At 40.8% G+C, this 23,229-nt stretch overlaps 1 protein-coding gene across 1 annotated transcript; it reads right to left on the bottom strand.

The window, feature by feature from the left end:
* Positions 1–3,412: 3,412 nt before the first annotated feature.
* On the bottom strand, positions 3,413–7,786 carry GJD4 (gap junction protein delta 4). The gene is made up of 2 exons (XM_009958699.2): positions 7,723–7,786; positions 3,413–4,599 (listed from the first exon to the last, which is right to left on the bottom strand). Exons 1-2 carry the CDS (start codon positions 7,784–7,786, stop codon positions 3,413–3,415), a joined length of 1,251 nt encoding a protein of 416 aa, XP_009957001.1.
* Positions 7,787–23,229: the final 15,443 nt, after the last annotated feature.

The following is a 23,229-nucleotide window of genomic DNA, read 5'->3' as shown; positions in this document are numbered from 1 at the left end:
TTATTTGGTAGAAGTGCTATGATGCAGTTGAAAATACTTATAAAACAACATTTTTTTAGACATTTTGTAAGTTTCCAATAAAAATTTTCTTTCTCATATGAAGACTATTTTATGACCGATTTCCTGATCAGTTCCAGTTCTTGTTTCCAGGGAGCCCAGTTCCTTTCTGTATGGTCTCATGTTCAGTACCACACAAGGCTGGATGAGCAATGTATGTATCTCATGTATCGGTCCATAAACTCACCTCAGGGTGCAAGTGGTACCTGTGCTGAGGCTGTGGCAGCCTTGTCTGAAGGCAAGACAAAGCTCCCTGAGGGCAGTATTAGGACCATTGTGTTTTCAACCCACCTTCTGAAATGCTTTTCCCAGGTACATGGGCTAAGAAAATATTTAAAGACACACTGCAAACATAACAAGCAGCTTTTGTAACATTTTGCTGAGTATGAAATATGTTCTGAAAGGGCTTATGAAACCAATTCACAAATTGAAAAGACTAAGTTTTTGCTTAAGCAGCAGAGAATCTTGTTGCTTCCTTGCTCCACATCTCTTACTTCTTTTACTCACTCATTCTAGGACATCTAGACATCTTCATAGTACCTTAAAACTCAGTGATACTGAACATAAGGAGCAATTCGAAGTGATCCTCTTTTTTTTTTTTTTTTTCTTTCAAACAGATCTTCTTTCCCACCTTATCCTCTCCATTGTGGATGCCCCAATGATCACTTTTCATTTGCTTGAGCTGGAGAAGCTCAGAATAGTTCAAACATGTTTGCACATCTTCCCTTGGTCTTCCCTTGCTAGTAGATGCATCCAGTTTGTAAAACCATGGCTTTGTAATTAATAAATGTGACTTGGAAATAGTTGTTAGAAGAGACTCAGAGACATTCCCTTAGGAGCAGGTTGTTGATGCCAAAAGCTTCTATTCACTCCCCAGTGAAAAACCCATACAAATTCAGCTCTTTTAATATGCAGTTTTTATAAAAACATTAAGTGCTTACACTGACTCTGAATTATAAGTCAAAGGGTCCACAAGTCCTAAAAGCAGCCAGCTCTGCAGCTGGGTGACACAAACCAAAGGCCACAAGCTCACAAGAAGAAACTGCAAACAGAATAAGGAAGTTGTTCACTAATTTCACTTTTCATTTCAAACACAAACAGAATCTTTCTGATTTGAAATGAGTCTCCTCAGTCATTAAAAGATGTCTAACTAGAGATACAAAAAAGCAAACTGTGTCCAGCCACAACATGTTTATTATTTATCCCACCCTATTTATATCTCACGCGGGGGGATGTACGCAAGAGACTGAATCCACATTTGTTCCTTGCATTCCTTCTCACAGCTGACAAGATGCAATGAATCATAATAGGTCTCATTGTTGCAATGTTTTGTCACGGTATGTGTAATCAGCACAGACCCCATTAAGGAGGCTTTGGAGGATGAGAAGTTTAAATATTTTATGTTTTTCTGCCAATGATAAGTTTAATAATTAACGCTGCTCCTACCCTGGAAATGACAAATCACACAACAAGCGCACATGATAAAAGAAAAAAACACAGCTAATAGAGAGGAAAACTTTACTTAGAAGGTAGTAATTAAAACCAGCAGTAGCATACCTCAGGGTCCCAAAGTACTTTGCTGGCAGAAGTAAATTCTGCCTCCTGACCCAAACAGCAGTTCTGTCCATCTATTAAGCTACCTAATTTTGTGTGGATGCAGAAGATGAGGGATAATTAAGTGCTATTCTTCACCTTGCATACGTGAAAAATGATACACAGATGTTACGAGCCATACTGTCTTAATGACTAGGAGAGAAAAGGAGGAATTTGAAAGCTGTTGTCCCTTGATGTTCTGCACAGAGGAGCCAGCCATTAGGTCATTACAGAAACTTGTTACATGGCAGATTGAGAGCAAGGCAGGACCCGTGCCTGGGTCTAAACAGCATCATAGCTACTCCAGCTCCAAGCAGTATCTACGAATACCAGCTCTTGCCACCCTCTGAATAATCTGTTTTATAAGACACTACCACCAGTGCATTTCTCTGAGAACATGCTCCTCCACATCCGTTCCCATGGATGGCCTGCAGGTATACGCAACCTTCAACCCCCACTGACTTGTAACTAAAAGAAAATTCAGCTCACACACTGCTGTGCTTCAGTGCTGGACCACGCTTATGTAAATGCAACAGAATTAACATTGAAGGAAAGCACAAAGCATGACAATAATAAAAGCTTCTGTGATTCACTCAACTTAGACACGTTTTCAAATGATTAGCATTAGAAGTCTGTCAGACAAAGAGGATGAGCACTTTGATATAGACATTGCCTCTATATCCTTCTTTCAGGGTAGAAACGATTTTCCCTAAGCCCAGGTCTGAGATAATCACATTATGGGAGAAATAGGTATAACTAGAAAGTGACTCATCTTACCTTCAGAGATGCCTAAAACAGGTCAGGTGACTCATTCCCCCTACTGAAATCAAGGGCCCAGTATGACTATTTCGGATTGAGACACATAACACCTTGTAGAGATGTCAGTAGTACATCCACACTAGTGCACAGTCGGCAGTGCAGGGCGCGGGCACTGGAGCTCAGCCCCCTGCGCTGTCAAGCTGCTGGAGCACTCCCTGACACCCTGCTGGCTCACACCTCCTGGTCATCTCCTGAGCAATTCTCTAGCACAGGACCATTGCCAACAGCTCATTTGGATGCAGCCACCCTGTTTTGGAGGCTATTGGAGTTGAGTAACTCAGACATTGTCAGACTGTGCCAGCTGACGTCAGGGTCAGAGAAAGGTACCGCCATGGCATTGCTAACTAAGATAGGTATCAGTAAAATCCAGGGTTTGTTGTTTTGTTTTTTGTTTAGGGTTTTTGGTTTGTTGGTTTTTGTTTTTGTTTTTACACATTAACACATTGCTACAAAACATGTATTTTTATTTTATTCACTGTCTACTCTTCTTGCTTGGATATCATTTCCTAGAGTGGGCTTCAAGAATTTACTGAGGAGATCTATTAACGTCCTGACAGTAGCTAATGTACAACTGCATTTAAAAGTCACATCTTTCCTAAACTCAATCTTTTGCAATAAAACTAGGTTAGGGTAAACAAGTCTTCATGCCTACTCCTGGAAAACCAGGTCAGTCACATCAGTGAAAGTCCACAGCTTTTTAAAGTCACTTACACTAAGAAAAACATAAAGATGTTACATTTTCCAAAGAACAGTTCCTTTAAGATAATAACCTTCAAACTCTTATCTGAGGTTTTTGCTTCCTTGTCAGTGGAGGAGCACAGCATAGTAGAGTGTCTCTGCAGCATAACCACAGCCAAGGCATCCAGCAGAAACGACCTGAAACCTCTTCAGTGGTGCAATGATTTGTCCTGCCAGGGTCATAGGGCAGTGCTCACTCAGGGCTCTATACCCATTCTGACTTTTTCGACCTCAAGCAACTAGTACTGCTATAATTTGATTGTGCATCAGGGGTTTTTAGCTCAGCTGATGGGTAGTATCCTAAAAGCTTGCTGTGAACTAGAGAGGAAGAAACTCCAAGGTAAGACTTGATCTGAGGTCTCAAAGTCAGGGCAGTATCTTCAGTGAAGTCTGGCTGAAGCCTGGATCTCCCTTGCCTGCATGTAGTCCCTTGGAGGCCCCCAGCACACAAGGGTTCTTCAGTGCTATCGTGCTTAACAGCAAAATTTTCAGATACACAGGGCTTATTGCTGTTGCTGTTAAGGTTAGTGCTGGCGGTTTGCTGAGAGACCACTTCAGGATGAAGAACAGCCTCTTCTTCCTCTTCAGAGAGGAGTGAGCAGGAGCCATCACTGGTCTGGCTGCTATTTGATACTGGACAGTCTTGATTTTGAGGTGGAGAAGAGCTACCATGCTGTACTGGGGGAAGATTTAAAATGCACTCATTCTCTACGTGGAGGTTTGCCAGCAGCTTGTTCTTTTGGTTTCTTGCTGTCACTCTCCAGAGAGCACAGACAAGATCAGCAAGGCTAAGCAGAAAGGATAGACTGCTGACCCCCCAGATGAAAATCATCATGATGGATTTCTCAGTAGGCCGGGAGATATAACAGTCAACTGTGCTTGTACAAGGTGAATGGTAGCAGGAAAAGCGCTCAGGAACAAAAAATCCAAAAAGAAAATATTGCACAGCTGCAAAGGCAGCCTCAAGCAGCGTCCTAAAAAAAAGATGAACAGTATATGCCCCAGAAAAATTAAGGACACTTAGGTCATCTGCACCACAATCTAATCTATTGTCAACAGCATTTCTACAGAGCTTCTTCAGGTCTTTGGGGCTTGATAAACCCTTATTCCCTTTGCATCCATGCACCGAACAGTGCATTCTTACAATGTACATAGCTACCTTGTGCAAAACGTAAATGCTGAATGCAGCATAAGGTAGCAGGATAGACACGGTCTGAATGAGCCAGAATCTAAAGTGAGATACAGGAGAGAACAAGTCATAGCAAACGTTCGAACATCCCGGTTGTAGAGTGTTGCAGACGAAGCGCTCCTGCTCATCTTGGTAGAGTGGATAGCCTGCTAACACTACCACTGCCATTCGCAGCAGAATTACTAACATTAGCCAGATCTTTCCTAGAAGAGAAAGTAAGAAAAAGAGTCAGACCACTGAGAAGAAAACGAAGGCAGGTAAGGTAGTGATGCTCTCCCTACACACAAGACATTTGAAGAAATAGCCTCTGTAATCAGTCTCCCATTTTAAAAGTGCCTCTTTGGCTTTCTTTTGACTGGGACTGAAACCTGTGCAAAAATGTGTCAGCTGGTACATTCCATAACCTCCGTCTAGACTCGACAGTGCAGGAGTTTGATGTACAATAAGCCATGCCAGCTGAATCCTCAGCCTAACGAAAACACTCTGAACATGTCCAAATCTGATAAAAAGAGTTCACAATTGAGTTAATAATCCCATTCCACTTACAAGTCTTCCTTGCTGTTGGGTTCATACTTCTGCACCTGAATTTTGTCCGATTTCAATAATACAGATCAGCTAACACAGTATGAAACTCTTCTAGATACAAAAGATTGTTCCATGACATAGTATTTGTGGTTGGTCTTGGCCATGAAATCATATGTAAAGTTCACTATAGCCAACAAAATCTCTCTGTTGTGTCTAGACTGGTATTTACTGGTGAGCTAGCTAACAGGTGCTATGAGCAAACTTACGCAAAATGTTCTACAAATGTACATTTGTGTGTGCACACGTGTGCCCCAGTCATTTCTCTCTGCTGCTTCTTTGGTTGCTCCATCTTGGTCACATCTTCCAACCTTTGTTGACCTTGGAGTGCAGCTTCTCTCTGCATTCAGAAGCTCCCTTCTGTCTTGATACCAACACCAAGTGAAGCCTTACAAGTTTGGCATTTTCATCCATTGCTTACTTCATCATTCCCTGAATCCTTTCATATGATTGCTTTACGTAGGGCTTGGTCTCATCCACTTTGGTTGGAAAGATCAGGCCTTGTCCTTATTCCATTACACCAGTAGCAGTGAAAGATCAGGCACTAGTACCCTACGTATCATTTCTTTTGAATGAGACTGTATTGTTCATCCTAGTTTCCCAGAGGACTTTTGGATGGCGTAGATTTTTATTAAAAGTTTGTTGTAGTTATATACACTGCTGTATTACTGATGAAGTTATGTATTAAAAAAAAAAAAAAAAAGGAGAAAAGAAAGAAGAAATAATTTTCCTGGGCAGGACAGGAAGGCCTGAAGATATACTTCTATATTGTCAAAAATTAAAAATATATTCTGTACAAACACATGGAAAAATTCAACATCTGAAGTTAAGTTTAGCACTTGAATTTCTCAAATTTCCTTTTGAGTCCTGTGACTAGTTTCTTACATGGTTTTGAAAAAGTGATTTAATTTAATAATCCCCTGCTTTAATTTTTTTTTTTTTTTTTTAATTTCATGGTTTTAAAACATGCCAAAAAAGGAGAAAAAAACCACTTAGGAACAAAAAGAAAAAACAAAACAAAACACAAAAAAACCCCAGAAGAGTGGTAAGATTACTTCTGTGCTTTAAGGAACGGTTAAGAAACCAGTTGTAACTGGTGACTCAGTGACTATAGAGAAGCATGTTACATGGAGTTAATGGCCGAGAAATGCACTGAAAACCTCAAGTCATTAATAGTGATCGCACATCTCGTATGCACACAAGGTTTTTAAGGCAGTCTGTGAAATAGCACCAATACACATGCTTTTTGAAAATCCAAATTCTAAAAGATACGATTATTTACAGAACAACATTCTTTTCTATTTCCCATAAAGCTAACTCCTTGTAGTTGGTGTGGATTTTAAATATTCAAATATTTCTGCAACATTGTATGATACCTGTTATTGTACTGAACATGCAGTTTGGATGCCTCATATGAGGCTAGTAGACTGATTATGGGCTAGAACAGTAAAACTGCACTCGGAAGTGGAAAAACTTAATCTGGAAAAAGGTTAAGGATATAAAGATATACAAGCTATATAAGAGATCATCAGAGAAACCTGCTGCTTCTGACTACATTGTCTAACCATAAGTTGAGACCTTTCCATTTTGTCTTTCATCACCTGAACTTTAGTGGTGGGTTTGCTGTGTTTTCAGCTTCCTGCATTTCGGTGACAGGCTGTGCTGTTACTCTCTTTTCGACATAGTGTGAGTCAATAGAAAACACCAGCTGCAAGAATCAGTCATCTTTAGCAAGTGATGTTTCATCCTTAGGCAGCATTTTTTCCCTGTGAGGACCTCAAAGTGTTTGAAGCACATTAGTTAATTAAGCTCAAAATACTACATGCTATTTCACTATCAATTTTTAATTAGAACATGTACAATAGGGAGAGCTGCTTAAGAAAAATCAATGGCTCCTTAGGAAGCAGTTTAGTATGACATACATTTTAGAGATAACCCCTCCACGCATCACCTTCCCTAGTGACTCAATCTTGATTAAGTATACCAGAACAAGCCCCTTCACCGCCCTCCCTGCGGCTTAGCTGGATGCTCCCTGCGATGCACAGCACAAACTACAGCAACTGCCCGTGACTGGAGGTGAAGGGTCCTTGAAAGGCCCTTGAAAGTTTGTCTCACACTTTGCTCAAAGTAGCCCATGACATAGGAACTGTGTCTTATTTAAATAAGAAGGAAAAAAAAAAGAAGCACTCAGATGGTTGTTAGCTGAGGAAAAAACAACTGTACTTTGGTTTTGTTTTTTAAATGCATGTGACCTTTGTTCATTTATAAAACTAAAGAATGATAAGCAATGGTAATTAACCACAATGGTAAAAAAACCTTCCTGTAAGAGAGAGGGGTTTTTTTCCTCATCTTTAAACTTTTTCATTCGTCACTAAATCTATTGCATACATTCTACTGTTCACTTTATGTGGTATAAATAAAGTGTTACTTCTGTGTGTTTTCATCATGGTGCCTACAACAGCCGTTAGAGTTGACTGGAAGCTCAGGCACCAAGAAAAGCCAAATTTGAAAACCTTGCCAGCATTTTTTACATAAGATTCAGAAACCATCTATCATAGAGGGAGTAGGAATCTGTTTAACAAGAAAAGAAATACATTAACCACTCATACCACATATCCAAATACAACCTTCTTATTATAAAGATCACGGAGGCATAGCTCAAAATTAAAGTCAATTATCAGTAGGACACTTGGGTGGCTTCAGGATATGCAGCAGCAAATGAAAGAGAGTTTTGAAGCACTTACCTACAATAGTTACATTATAGTTGAGTGTGACAATCAAAAATCCCAGCGAGTCCCAGCGCTCCATGTTTGAACAGATTCACAACACTTCCAGCTCCTGATGTCCTAACAGTTTTGGCATTTCCAAAGGACGGTAGACCTAGGCAGGGAAGAAAGAAAAACAAAACAAAAAAACCCCAGCCACAGCAACATGTTGGTGAAGGATTATTTTTATGATTTGAAAAGGACTGTTTGGTTTGGATGTTGGAACAGATCTTCTTAAGGCTTTAACAGTTTGTCTTGCAAAAGCTTTAGCTTCTCAGATCCAATTGCTTCTACCTCTTGTGTGGGTGCTCTGTCCAGACAACTGCAAATAGACAAACAACAGGAGTGAGCTCTGCCATTGTAGACTATTCTTACCCTCTCAGGGCATACCAGCCTCCTGGCATTGCTGAGATATTTTAGTGGTGAAAGACAGGGAGAGAGGGAAGAAAAACATAGACCAGAAAATAAGAGAGATCTCTCTATTGTCTCCCCACGAGAACTGCAGATGAATAATGGAAGGAAGGGGGATACACAAGGACAAGCATCCCTATGTTTGAAAGGCATTTTCAGTTAAGCTCACTGGAAGCTATCCCATTGCAATTTCCCAAAGCAATTTTGTTTCTCAAACACAGCCTCCCTGACAGGACACCATGGCCCTGTCAATCACAGTTACACCAAATTTTCTCCTGTGTGCTGAGCCAGCCAGCAGGCTGAGCCTCCCAGCAGCCATGATGCAAAACAGGAGAAGCTTTAAACAAAATTTAAAAAAAACAAGGGTGGGGGCTGGTTTCCAAGATGCCACAAGTCACTTACTTTTAATTTATAACAATTCTTTCTGCCTAAACTTCTTGGTACTCCAGGCACCACACTCAAGATCCTCGGGCTGATTGCCCAGCATTCTGAAACCCCAGCAAGCCTCTGCAGCAATGATGGAGCGAGCCGTCTCCTCGCAGCAGGATGTCCCACGGGGTCCATGGTCGACAGTGAGGTGCAATTGCACAGCGTGTCCTTGACACCGAGCGACTGTGCTGTACCCCAGGCAAAAAGCATGGATGGAAATAAGACTCTCAGCTTTTCTTTCCTCACCCCAACCATACCCAATTCCCTTGGGGAAAATAATCTACTACCATTTTCCACCCAGGTCAGCTCAGACAGGGAGCTGCGTGCTGATACTGCACGAGTTACTGTCAGCATGAATAAGCCAAGCTTTATGACTGAACACACCTTGCCTGGAAAAAAGGTAAAACTAATCATTTAATAAAGTAAAATGTAACTGTACGAAGACTTTCTGCTCAGCTCTCTGCTCACAGGGCGTGCAATGCCTGGGCAGAACGCACTGAGCATCCTTTCTGTAGTGAGCCCATCCTACGGAAACCCTAAAAGCAGAGTTTGAAAGGATGGCACTTAAAAAATCTTTTTCCATTAATTGTGTAAAGAGATCTTTAATTGTAGTAGTAAATAGGAGTTTTCTTGGTTTCAGAATTGATTTACGTGAAATATTTGCCAAATAAACATTTCTTCTGTTACAGAGCTGTATTTATGGCGTGCAATGATGATTTTAGCTTCATTTCCCCCACACACACTTTTTTTTCAGAGGGGTGTGTGTGAGGAGAAGTACAGGAAGGAGGGAAAGCTGGAGAAAGGGAACAGAGAAAAGACACAAATGGCCAAGACGTAAATTATGCTGAGATATGAAGGTATTCCTGGTTAAACATCCTTTGTCAAAAATAGTCAGGAATGCCAAGATGGTGGCAGGATATGAATGCTCAGCAGCTGCATCCACACAATAGACTATAAATTGTTTCTGTCAATTCTGCCAGTTAAAATTTCCTTGCTTGCCATTGCTGAGAGACCTCTACCATTTGTGAAAAGAAGGGTAACAGCTAGGGATTTAAGCCCCCAAACCGTTGCCTGCAGAACTACACCAGGCAACAACATCTGACCCCACAGCATGGATGTGCTGAGGTAGGATGGCCTATTTTCTTCTAAAAGAAAGCAAGAAACATCCCTCTCCAGACTCACCACACTCTCTAAGTTAGGGCTGGATTTACATCAGAAAGCCTAAATTCTATTTCAGCTTTTCCAGACAATTTTAGCTTTTTTATTTTAGCTTTTCCACACAGCTCATATCTCACTTCAATCCAACACTTCTCCTTTTTGTGGTGTGCCCTCTTCCCAAGTTCAAACTGGTAAGCAACCCCATCTGTCTAGCAATCCAGGACACCTCCCACCCAACTTTGATTTATTGCACCTCAAGGCCTCCCTTTGCTGTGACCTGGAGCAGTTTGGTACAAGAGAAGCAGGGAACAGAAACATAGCCAATGTCAGTGCATGGCTCTCAGGGACACTGCAGTGACAAAAACTACCTTTGAAGCACCAATGTGTCTGTAGAAGGACGAAAACACAGGCCACGGGCCTGCTTTGCAAGCCCCTGTCATCAGTCCAGCTTTGGTCTATGGGCTGAGGTAGTCGTTATAAAGTGTTCGGTCTCTGAAAAAACATAAGACTACAGTTTCTTCATCCCTTGAATCAGCAGAATCTTTCAGGCCAGAGTTCCCATCTGAAGATATTCAATATTGTATCTGAAGATACTCAACATACATTTCCCCTCGTTTACCATTTATCTTTAGCTGTTCCCTGTATTCCCTGTTTGTCTGTAAAGACTGTAAGTAAATAGGGAGAGTAAGTAGGATATAGTAGCAGAGGGACCCCAGCTCCACAGTGCCACCAGTTGGTATGGCATCATCTTCCGCATCAGAGGATGGGCACACGGCGCACCAGCCCCACCTCTCCATGCCTGCTCCAGTGCTAGAATCTCACAGAAAACTATTCCCAGGCTATAAAGATGTCAGATCTGTGAACTTGCACTGAATTCTAATTAAGTGAGTCAGGCAGGTAGAGAACACCGACATGGTTTTGGGTAACGCTAAACTTTGAAACCCAGCTGTATCTCATCATGTGTGATTTTAGGAGGGGTCCTAAAAGCCACTGGAAAACTTTCAGAGACCAACAATGAAACATAAGAAGATGCAATTAAATCTATTTTAAAATTCACAACTGCTGTCCACATTTCTAACCCCTTACCGCTGATCCAGGGCTTGATCCTGCAAAAGTTCACAGATGTGACTCTGGCTGAAACTTTCTGAACTACTGGAACTGCATCTCACTGCGGCCCTGTGTCACATCCCTAGGCTAAGACATGGGTTACCTGGGACAAAGCCCAAGCAAAGACACTTCACCTAGACTCCTGCTCAGAACAACACCCAGAGGTGAGGTACAGTTAGCTTGAAGCCACTTTGGGGCTTCCCGATCCAAGATTAAATCAGTCCCCCGAATGGTGCCACAGTCTACATCACATGCCAAAATCCCCCAGAAACGAGAGTCATTCCTCAGGTATAGCAAATCCCAACCACATCTTACCCAGTCAACACCTACTCTGACAGCATAAGCACAGTGAAGTGGGAGTTACTACGGGAGATTGCACCCTACAGAGCAACCTTCCTCTACCAATTTAATTAATGTTAAGGCAAAATGGGTCAGCATAGCAGCTTCCCTAATACAGAAGGGGATCTGGCATTTCAGTCCAGGTTCTTTGAGCAGATTATTATTTAAGAAAGAAAAAGTACAGGTTCATATCTAATATTTTAAAGTCTAATTTTAAAATCTATTTATAATTTTTCTAGTTAGCGAAAATGATGTATTAGTGACCAATCTTGCAGTAAATCTAGCTCTTCAGAAGGTGATGTATAAATTCAGAGAAAAAAATAACCTATTCAGAAGGGCCAGTAAATGTTAAAAGGCAATTAATCTTGATGGCCTTATTTTTTAAATTTGTGAAATACAGCAGAAGGGTGAGAGAAGGAACACAAGCTAGTCATGAAGGACAACAGCAAAGCAGTAGGAAAAGCTGCCCAAAACAAATGTTCTATTTAAGACACACATAGTGCATACGCACACACATAAACATGTCAGACAATCTTCAAAGCAATCCCACAATGTGTGTAAAAGCCTACTATAGCACACACACAGGGAAGGAGCCAGCAGCGTAGCATGGCACACCCTTGCTTTACGCAGGTACACACAGCGCTGCAGACTTTGTGTTTCCTGGGACCTCTGTCCATCTGCCACTCGGATATCACTGCAGGTGGAATACATTAAAAAGTAGCCTCTCCCCAAAGCAGCTATCGTAGCTATACAGACACGGAGAAAGCAAGAAAATTACAACTCCAGAATTAGGGCTACGGAGCCTGCACACACGGAGGCAGGGGAGTGGTGAATGTTTTCCATTGAAAACTATTCAATGGGGAGCTTGAACGATGTGCTTCTGCTCCCCACCACTCAGCCCGAAACCCATCGGTCCCCAGAAGTGGCATTATGCAGGTCTTCTAGGAAACTTTCAGAGAACGTGTCCCTCTTCCCCTTCCCTTTCTGCCTACCTTCCACTCCCAGGGAGGAGATACATACACATACGCTCAAATATATATAAATACATAGAATCATTTTGGTTGGAAAAGACCTTTAAGATCATCAAGTCCAACCATTATTCTAACACTGCCAAGCCCACCACTAAACCGTGTCCCTAAACACCACATCTATACATCTTTTGAACACCTCCCTCCAGGGATGGTGACACCACCACTTCCCTGGGCAGCCTGTTCCAATGTCTAACCACTCTTTCAGTAAACAAATCTTTCCTAATGTCCAATCTAAATCTCCCCTGGCACATGTACATGTGAAACAGTCCAGAAGGACATTCAGAACAGAAGAGTTCAGCTCATTTTAACTGCTCTTATTGATTGGACTTGAACTTGGAAACTTCACACTAGCTTGGTCATCTCAGATATAGGCCTGGTGCCTACAGTGCCTTGCATATGTCTTGTTGTCTCCCTCTTCCTCTGCTAATTTAGTAAATCTTAAAAAAGACTGTGTTTTACTGCATGCTCTAAAGGATTTAGACTATTCTCTTTCCCTCAAACAGATCCCCTTACTATAAATATCTGAAGGTTCAGAAAGGTCGTCTTTCTAAAGGGAACCTGCTTCTAAGAGGATGACAAATGGAAAAAGCGCTCTCCTTCAGACTCTGGTTCAGCAACCTCAAAGCTATTCATCAGAGAACTTTAAAAATTTCAAGACTGATCTGAAGGGAAATTAACTAATGGCAAATATATGCTCATTCAGGAGCTGAGAGCCGATTTCTTCAAAAGTATTTAATTTTACCAAGTAGCAAAAGTACAAAACGAGTCCATGGGATTTTCAAAAGCACATTATTAATATCTGCTTAACACCCACTGAAATAGGTATCTACACCAGCACATGACATTATTACTGGAATTTGCTCTGCTGTAACTCAAAAAAAATCTAGTATTTTCAGATTTTCTTTTTTAAATTTTGCACTTAATATTTGACATCAAGTTTTACACTTACATTTTTGTACAGTGCAAGTGCAAATCTGAAGGTTTGGAAAGTTTTGTGATCCTGTATTTTACGTTGAAGCTGGTGAATGCATGTTTCATCAGTGCCCAACACCTGACATTACTGAGAGAGGCTGAGGTCTTTGATCAAGCATCTCCAAACCTAGCAATGGTCAGCCAAAAAGCACGGTGTGCTGATGTCACAGAAATTGTTTAAATAAGAAAAATGCCTTATGTCATTGGGAAATAGATTTCATAATAGACAAAGGATGGCAAGAATATCTTTGGCTGACTAGGCGTTAAAATTAGTGCTTATATACAATCGCTCCTCAGTACAACTATTGCTAGGTTTGTGGAGAGCAATCAAGTCCCTGTTTTCAACATGCACAACAAAAGGGGTTATTGTGTCTGTTCTGGACATCAGCAAATAAATCTGTCATCTCAGATTTAACATACAGGCAGCCACTGTGCAATTAAAATAAGAGTTCTTTACACCTTCTTGTATTTCATGGCTGACCATTTTAAGAAACAAAACCTATACTGTTGTCTCTGTTACTGAGCACTGACACTGCTTTTTCTTTCACTAGGGACAGGTGAATTGTAACTACATGGTCACTCAAATCAAGCCCTGGGCACCACAGGGAAAAGGCTAAACTAACGTAAAAAGTAAAGGAGGAAGCTTAAAAGAGAAATTTGATGTTTCTCCCTCTATTTCACATACAGTTCAAACCCCAGGAATCACTGCAGCAGTACCGAGTGTGGATTTCTTCTTGCACATGAAGAAACGTCATTTTCAAGTTAAATTCATTGCTATGCAGAAGTCAAAAGGTACATTCTTTTAAAGCTCATCTACGTCTTGAAAATCCAACTTTAAATTCCCCCAAAAGCTGTATCCTGTACTCAATAAAAACCTTATCCAGAAAAGTATTTCTGTCCAAAAAGAATGTATATTTTTATCATGCTGTTTCACAGTAAGAGACTTTGATCCTCAGCTGTATTTTAAGAATAATAAAGAAAAAAATATAATATTCCTCATAGTTGTTACTCACAACTTACTAGAGAAAAAAATTAGATTTCTTGCATCAATATCAGGATGTACGAGTTAATGTATATACATCTAGCCACAGGCTGTCATTTACAGGACAACAGATAAATAAGTATTTGAACCTCATCTTGATTTTACAAATTTGTTTCTACCTTAATCTGTGACCTGCTAACAGTCTGTTTATTAAAGTGGCCTTGTAAAAAATACTTTAAACAAACTGTTCCTAGGCCAACTTCCACATTAGGGGAAAACCCCTATAATCTCAGGATTTGAATCCCCCCAAACCTTCACTTTACAACTCACACCTGCTTTGCCAGGTGCCGACAGTTTCCATGGTTTCTGTTTTGTTTTCTCCCAAAGAGCATTTTTAATAATCATCATTAATGAGCTCAGAACACACTGGGCAGGAATTCCTATTAAACTGCAACAGTATTTGTCCTTAATATATTATACCAACTAGGATTTTTTGTTTCAAAGAAAAAAGCATCATAAATTTCAGCCTGACGGCTCAGTCCTTAATGAAACTCACAGGAGTTCAATATCCAACTCTCATTTATGCCATTGAAAATTTTTACTATAACCCCAAAAGTGTACCGCAGATCCTGAAGGATTCATTCTGCTTTAGAGAGTGAAAGAAAACAGACAAGAATCACTAAGAGTGGATTTCCCCGCAGGACCCCATCCCCAAGGCAGGCTGCAGCAGGGAGCCCACCGGCACCGCTCACCTCCCCAGGGCCAGCTCCCGGCACGGTCCAGGGCAGGGGAATCTCACACATCGAACGTCACATTCGGGCCAAGCAGAGAGCAACAAGGAGGTCTGGGCAGGAGGTGAGCCCGGGCATAAATGGATAAGGAGGCCAATTTAGGTTCTGCTTCAGGTCCCGCTCAGGCAAGAGATGAAATACAGCCCATCTCATTCTTGCGTTCAGCCTGCCACGGAGCTGCCGACCAATAGTGCCGATACACGTTGGCTTCATACTGGTAGCAGGTATTTTTATTGGTAGAAGCTATTTAGTTTTTAGCTATCAAAGCTTTTACAATCAAAGCTGTAGGGAATGCAATGCTGCAGACATCTCCCACTAGCTGATTATTGGAGAACTGAGTGGAAAAAGTGAGGGATTCCTCAAATCCTACATGGTTCACACTACTGGAGGAGGCCAAGAAACATTACAGCTTCTGCAGACACAGTCTAGGCTATAACATGCAAGAAAATATACAGCAAATACTTTGAATATGATTCCACAGAATAGTTTGGTAGACTTACCCATAAAAGTGTGTAAGAAGTATTCCTCTACTATCCCTATGAATAATGTGTTTTGGTTTATTTTGTTTTTAAATGATAGTTTGACAGACTAGTTTCCATGAAACAGCAGGGATTACTGATTATGCTCCGTTTACATACCCACCACTTGCACAGCATTTCAGCCTTTCCGTTAGCTGTGCCCAGGACAAATGAAGACTAAACTACCTCATGTTTCCAGACTTATCCTTCTTAAGCTTTGTTCCAGAAGTAGCTTCCCCCTAGACCTGAGAAACATCTCCAGCCAACCAAGTTTTGCATCAGCAAAACCTTTCAGTTCGCCTGGGTAAAGTGATTTTGCCCAGTCCGAGATATCAAATCACTTCCACCGAAAATTCTTTTAGTACCAACAATAGAAACGAAATTTCATTACTACGGCAAGGCAAGAACAGTGTGCAAAGACAAAACGAGGCTATTAGCTCCATCTTTCCCCCTCTTCTGCATTATGACAGATACTTTGCCATTTCAATCTAATCTACAAAATTGCTACCAATTACTGTGTTCCTGACACATTTAAAAGTTGTCTTAGTTCTTTTAACTGGCCACAGATATTTATGGCTCTATTCCCTTGTGAACTGCACTGTGCCTCCTAACTGCTGGTACTATTTCTGTGTGTCATGTCCTGTCCCCCCGTCCCCCCCTGCCCCAGTTTGTTACATTTTGCCGTTTCCTCTCTTTGCTGCCTTCATCTCCCTTCATGAAAAAAAAAAACCTATTTTGGGCATCCAAAAAGTCTAAGGAAGCATCTGAAAGAACAGTTGTTTAAGCACTTTAACTCACTCACTTTGCCCATGATGTTTTCATTTCTGGGAAACCAACCCTATGAATTACCAAACACCTGCATTCCTGAACATAAGAGAATATAGTTACGTACATGACAAACGAAGCTGTACCATGTTTATGTATATCTAGACAATTAATCTTTCCTTCAAGGATCAAATTCATTTATCTGCAAAAATACAGAACTTTGGAAGGTTATTTGTATTTGTAAGTCAGCATGAGTCCTTCAGGATGTGTTTAAACTGCATTCCCCCACAGTAATACTGTTGTTTCTCCACGCTGAAGACAGCCAGGAGGACTTAAAGCTTTTCACTCACTGTTTAATGTTACGGTTATTTACGTGACTATGCTCCATTTAGTGCTTTGTGGCAGAATCCTCTAGACACCTATTTCTGATCTGCAGGAATTCCTGTCCCAGACTGCAATGCTCAGAAGTAGGCAACGGTGATTTTCACTTCAGGTAATGCGCCCCTCTCACTCTTCCTACCTTCAGCAATTACATGATTCATCCTCCAGGTTTAGAGGTTTCAGCTCCTCTAATGTTGATAAAGTAACCGTAAATATCTAACACTGGTATGAGCTCAGTGTTTCAGCTCAGCCTTCCCTCTGTTTTGGGGCAGGTGGTTACTACACAATCGTACTTGACAAGATTTCCATCTTCCCTCGATTTTCACTGATTGAACGCATAAACCCCACTATATACACTGTTGAAGTATGTGCAGATGAATAAACCAAAGACAACCCACTAGCTAACAATCCTGTTCTGCTCTGAAATGCAAAGGAAGATTTCATAATTCCTGATGTAGCCTCCAAATCCAACGTTACCAGTGAGCTATGTAATCTAGCATTAAGGGCAGCATTGCTGCTAATGCAAACACCAGCTACCGGAGCAGGGAGGAGACCAGATCAGGTCTGCTTAAAACTGCCAGGGACTCCGGCCAGCCCGCAGGGTCCTGAGAGCCCAGCGCACCCCATGGTGACAGGTCCGGCACAGGAGGCCAGGCGTGCACAACCGGATCTCTGCAGGCTGATGCAGCGAGAAACAACTGCAGATGAGCGTTAGGTTAGAGATGCACCGGGGCTGCCGAATTACACAGACCCAATTTTGCTTAAACGCACCGTGTACATAAGCTGACCACACAAACCAGCGCAGATTTACAGAATTAGATGTTTTCAACACTCAGGAGAGGGAGCTGGCTGGCAGCTCGGGATTTCAGCTGCAAGGATGAGGGTGAGGCATTCCTGGTGGGGCGGCCGTGGGAAGCTCGACCTCCTCGCCTGCTTTCTTGGCCTGGGTGCTGGCGCTCAGCCCACAGGCGCTGCCCACTGCCCTGACAGATCCTCTCCCTCCGCCTCCCTGTATTTCCATTTTACATTGCATCTCCTGACTGCCCTGGGAGCGCACCTCAAGGCTTAAAGAGGGTTGATGGGGTCAGGGGTTTCAGTTCAAATCCTCAGCAATTCTGCATTCAGGAGAACACAGTACATTCAGCAACAAATGCTGAACCTGGTTTTAAGGACACTTTATGAAGAAGAAAAGCTGAGGGAGATAGATATTACCGTCTGCTGAAGAAATCAAAGTTCCAGTTTTGTTCTGTTCTGCATCCCCCCAGTCCTCTGAAGCTTTCAGTTTACACTGTAATTTGTAAAAATTTCATCGTTCTTGTTAAAACAGGAAGGTGACAGTGCCAAAACCTGCGATCTTGTACCATTGGATTTACCTGTTCTTAGTAAGTGGAAGAATCCAGGCAAATGCATTCCTCAGGGGGGTAAACAACAGGCTCAAAGGACATTTAAAATAATTGCTTTTTCTATTAGCAACTGCCGTAGAAATTCCTTATCTAATGCAATTAATACCAAAAATAAATGCTCGCCCGCACACTCGCATACTGAAATTGTCAAGGACAACTCTGCTTGTCTGAAATTATAAAAAAAAAATCTGAAATGGAAAAATTAGATGCTGATTTACAACCTATGTATTTCAGAGAAAATTCACAACTGATTTCTTGCCCCAGTTTCTTTTCCTGAAAGAAATTTTTTTTAGAAAAGGAAAATGAGGCAGCTGGGAATCAGAAATCTAAGCACACAGATCCAGCTAATGCACGGTTTAGCTATCTGCATGCTTAAGGAGCAGATCAACTTTGTTCTGCCACATGCTGGCAAAACCAGAGCAGAACAAAAAAAGCCCTTCTGGTGTACCGTGACAGGCCACCACAGAAAAGCAATGATTTCATGGTCTAGATTTCTCACAGGTCAGAAACACTGAAGAAGTTTTCACCGCGATTTAGAAGTAGATTCATTATTAAACAGGGAAGCAGAAGAATCAGGGCAGTCCTTTGTTCACTGAAGCTCGATGTCAGGGTGACATGACCGTAATTTCTGTAGATGAAGTCAGTGCTGCTGCTTTATGCTTTGTTGTACTTATTTCTGTTCAGCTGAAGAAATCATTGATCCAAAGCCTTAAATCCAAGCCCATCTGGAAGATCACTTTACCTGACAGTATTCAAAACCATCAAGATACATCCAACTATCTTCCTAGGTTGCAAGAATCATTCCTCTAGTTTCTTACAGGACAGATTTAGAATTGGTGCCCTATAAAGCACCATTAAAGCACACATCCAAACTGCAAACTCATTCCTGTGGTAAAATGTCAGGTGCATACTTGTTGGCAGTAATAAGCAAGATAAATACTTAACGCTACAAATGCTGGTGTGATTTGGATATTTAAACCACTTTCCCTTTTGTGCAAAGTGACTACATAAAGAAGTTGGAAGATAATTTTCCACCTCTGTTCACAACTCTGCTAGACTTTTTACTTTATGGCCACCAAAGGAACAGGCTGTAATCATGTAAGTAAGGTGACGACCAACACTATCCAAACACTGCTAGATTGTGTATCAACACCCAATAGCCCTGCAATTCTAACGCACGATACTCAAGAGGATTTGGTGTGTGTATTTTACATGTTGCTTCTGTGCCATTTTGCTCAGTACAACCTTGTCTTCCTCCTCCTAGGATTTATGGCAATACAATCTCCATATCCTGTCCCGTTGAAGGGAGACAATCATCCCTCAGACTCCTTGCTCAAGAAATTTAACATCATCACGCTACTTCAAGTACCATCAATGTCTTTTGGTATTAACACCACAGAAGGTACAAATACATTTGCCCATCTGTATTTCCTGGTTTATTTTAGAACTTTGCACACCTAATTCTGCCGCATAACTCTTTTTTCGCACACCAATCCCCATCTTTTTGGCCTCTCCTTTTTCCACAGAAGAATGCTTAGCTTGCCTGAAATACATGAAAGAGAAGTATGTGGTCACAGGATGATTGGTATTGTTTAAATCTAAGGCAGCAAGTGTATCACAGCTGCCAGTTCCCAAGATACCGTTTCCATGGAGAATAATTTGTACTAATGTCTAATATAAAGGGGCATGAAAACCCAGGGGCAGTGAAGCAAGAAAACATACAGATGAGAGAAGAATTAGCTCTAGACTCAAGTGTGCTGCAGCATCTCTTACATGAAGGTGTCTTACTCCAAGGCCTGGTTAGTAAAGCCCGCATGTCACATGCCTAAGTCTTCATCTGCCTCTTGAGGATGTGCTTTGCCGCCAGTGAATTCAAAAGGGGCAGTAGTGCCAGTTCCAAAAATTTTCTAGCTTCAAAGTTTTACTGCATTAGTTACCATAGCATCCCAGTCTAAGTGCCAGAGATGCGAGGAAAAAAGGGTCTGAAACTGAATTATCTAAGTACACTGAGTAAGTAAATTATGTAAGTACACTGTGAAATGGTATTTCACAAATACAATTTTCGACATTTTGTTCTTATTTGCTGCTGTTAATCTGTAGAGACCATTGACATCTTCGCAAAAGGTACTGTCCAGTGCCTTGAGCGAGCTTTACAAACTCTACGGAGTTTCTGGACAACTCATACAGGAAACACAGGTTTACTGTCACCTATCACCAACCAAGAAGCATGCTTGGCCTATCATCGCCAAAGAGTATCTCCAGCTGTAACAGGTGAAAGTCTCCACCGATAATGTCGAAACACATTACATATGGTGTAAAGGGCATGAAAAAAATGACTCTTTCACAGCAAATTGCATCAGACCAACCATTCTAGAAGGAACACAAGAAATTCAATCTATTTGTACTGCTCGGTCACCTGTCTTTCTTCAATCTACCATCCTACGGCTTCTTTCTTTAATGGGAAGAGCCTGATGACCAGCCCAGGCAAAGAGGCAAACTCGAGCATGGCTTTCTTGGCTAACACATTCAGTCACTTTCAAGCTGTGGTTCTGGGATTCACCAGTCACCTTTTGTGGATTCTCGTAAGAGGACCCAGAAAAACAGGTTCACACACACCATGAAACAATCATTTTCAGCACCATAATCTATGTCTGCTATGACTAAGTTTCCTTACGATCAGCAGCTTTTCTTCTAAATCTTGTTTCCTTTTTTAAAGCATTTTTCTCCTAGCAGTGGTCACCACATATCTTCCGTCATTACCTTTAGTTTACACAACTCGAACTCTCGTCAATTCTTTGCTTTCCTCAAGACGTAGTTCCGGTGAAGAGAAAAAACCCAGAAACCGCAGACAGACACTTAACAGCACTTTGGGTGCAGACACTAACACTTCCATATACATCTAGGTCACATTCACGCAGGTATGTTTGTGTTTATATTTGAGTTGTTTTCTCAGAACCTGTTAGAGGCTAAGCGGGCACACTGCCACAGAGGCAGGCAGATGTTTTCAATGACTGTCAATTCAAGTAAAAAAAAAAATATTCTGATTACAGAAATGTGTTCAAAATGAAAGTGAGGAAAGTGCCAAAAGCTAGGTCAAGTGAATTCCTTGGGAAGACCACAGAGAAGCAGAGAGCAATATGAATCTGCAGTGGATGTGCAGCACTTGAGTTAGTAGCTTAACCACGTCATTGGAAAATGCAATGTTCGCTACCAACAAAGGACGACTGTAAATAATTTGTTGCTTCAGCTGTTAAGGCTTTGGTTTTTTTCTGGTTCTGCCCTTTCAATTCCTCTGCCCTTCCCACATAACTGCTATTTTTATATCTAGCCAACACTACCAGATGTCCTTTTGTCATCTGCCACCAATACACCATCATCCTTTCCTGATGAGGTTTTTGCTACTTCTAATCCTTAGGTTACATCTAAGGTTTCTGGCATTAGGAAAGCTAGGCAGCATAGAAAGAGGTGTTAAAAAACAAAGTCTGACCTAAGACTCCATAAGTGTAAACAGTTCTTCCATCGTGTTTTTAGTTTACATGATAAACTAAGCTAAATAAGCTAAGGGAAACTGAGCCATACATGCTGATATCTCTCGTTCTCAAAAAAGATAAAAATAAATTTAAAAACCCCCGTTATTGAAAAGGATACTGTTACCCTGCTATGGGACAGGATTTTGCATGTTTTTAGCAACAGAAAACATGTATCATTTGAAAGACTGACAGGGTTTGTGGAAGGTGGAAAATGTGATTTGACTTTTTTCTTCTTTTGCACTTCATCGCATGACTCCAGTGTTTCCAGTTTCAAAGAACAGTGTCTGTCAGAATTATATATATCACTACCAAAAATTAATTATGAACAAAAAATGAAACACTGGCACAACATGTAAAAATAATTCATTAAGACAATGATGCTTGAAGGGACAGGTTTATTACATCTCCTACACTTTTTCGTTTCTGAGCTGGTGACCGAAGCAATAATGAAAACCTTAATCCAGAAAACATTTACAGCAAATTTAGTTTCAGGTTCTGAAATGAAAAACACAATATATTTGTGCTGTTAATTAGAACACTATTTGGTTCTCCTCCCTTCTCACATCCCAGGTGATTCTCTAACCTTCCAATGGCATTTTCCAAACAGTAATGCTTAAAAAACTACACTAAACACAACATAATCCTAAATAATAATTCATTTTTAATTACATGGTATAGAATACCTTGCAAACAAAAGACACTCATGAAGATTTAATGACAAGTACTGTATTTTTTTGGCAACACTGAAACAAACCAGAAGAAAAAGCAAAGAATTATTCTATAACCATGAGGGAAAGAAACATCCATCTAAATGTAGAGGATTCATACGGCAAAACTTTAAAGAAAAAACCCACACTTACAGCAGATTTTTTTTTTTAATTCTTAGTGCAAGAAACATAACCAAGTTAATCACAGAATCAGTACTAATTAAGAATATGGAAAATTCTCCTATACAGAGGTAGAGTCCAGTGCACAAGGCTAAAACGATATTCAATAGTCTAAACAAGACCGAGCCAGGTTTTACGGAATCCACTTTTTAAAGTATCAGACTGTATGTACATACATACAATAAATAGACTATACAATCTTTAAAGTAGTTTAATAAACTTCACAAAAATTATAGTAGATGCATTGAGATCTTTACATAATCCAAAGTTCATATCTCTATCACCCAGAAATGGATAAAACCAATATTCCTGATATCAAGTTAAATGGAAAATAGTTTAGCAAAGTGTTGATAAATCAAAATATTTTACATATTTTAAAGCCTAAATTTATGCTTATAAAGGATGGATTTCAAACGCTCCAAAAATGTTCCTTTTGATACTATTTGTAAAGAGGTTTTAAATGCTGTGATTTGCATTTGTATTGTTATAAACACTTTTCTTACATTCCACGTTCAAGGGAGAAACAGACTTGGATACTCACAGTTCTGATGCATTGGCACAACAAGAAGTGATGAGAATTAGATTATTTTAAAGGCCCAAAGGACATCAGGAGAATTTATGGACAAAACCTTCATGTCTTGAACTACACAGATCACACTAGAAAGTTAACAGAAAACTGTTTGGTATTACTACTTCAATCCTCTCAGCACCTCTCCGCCGGAGGCATCCGATTAGCATTGCACTGGAAGTCAAGTGCGCATCTCTGGGCCCCTAGGTTTGCT

The sequence above is a fragment of the Leptosomus discolor genome, chromosome 6 (genome assembly GCF_034619465.1).
Source record: "Leptosomus discolor isolate bLepDis1 chromosome 6, bLepDis1.hap2, whole genome shotgun sequence".
Classification (NCBI taxonomy): Eukaryota; Metazoa; Chordata; class Aves; order Leptosomiformes; family Leptosomidae; genus Leptosomus; species Leptosomus discolor.
The sequence above is the reverse complement of the archived record's forward strand: the minus strand, read 5'-3'. Positions and strand labels throughout refer to the sequence as shown.

Bases quoted from the DNA above. Each gene is read 5' to 3' on its own strand.
- GJD4 (XM_009958699.2), bottom strand. From the start codon at position 7,786: ATGGAGCGCTGGGACTCGCTGGGATTTTTGATTGTCACACTCAACTAT. The intron at 4,600-7,722 runs GTAAGTGCTTCA...TTTCTCTTCTAG, and splicing joins CTATAATGTAACTATTGTAG to GAAAGATCTGGCTAATGTTA.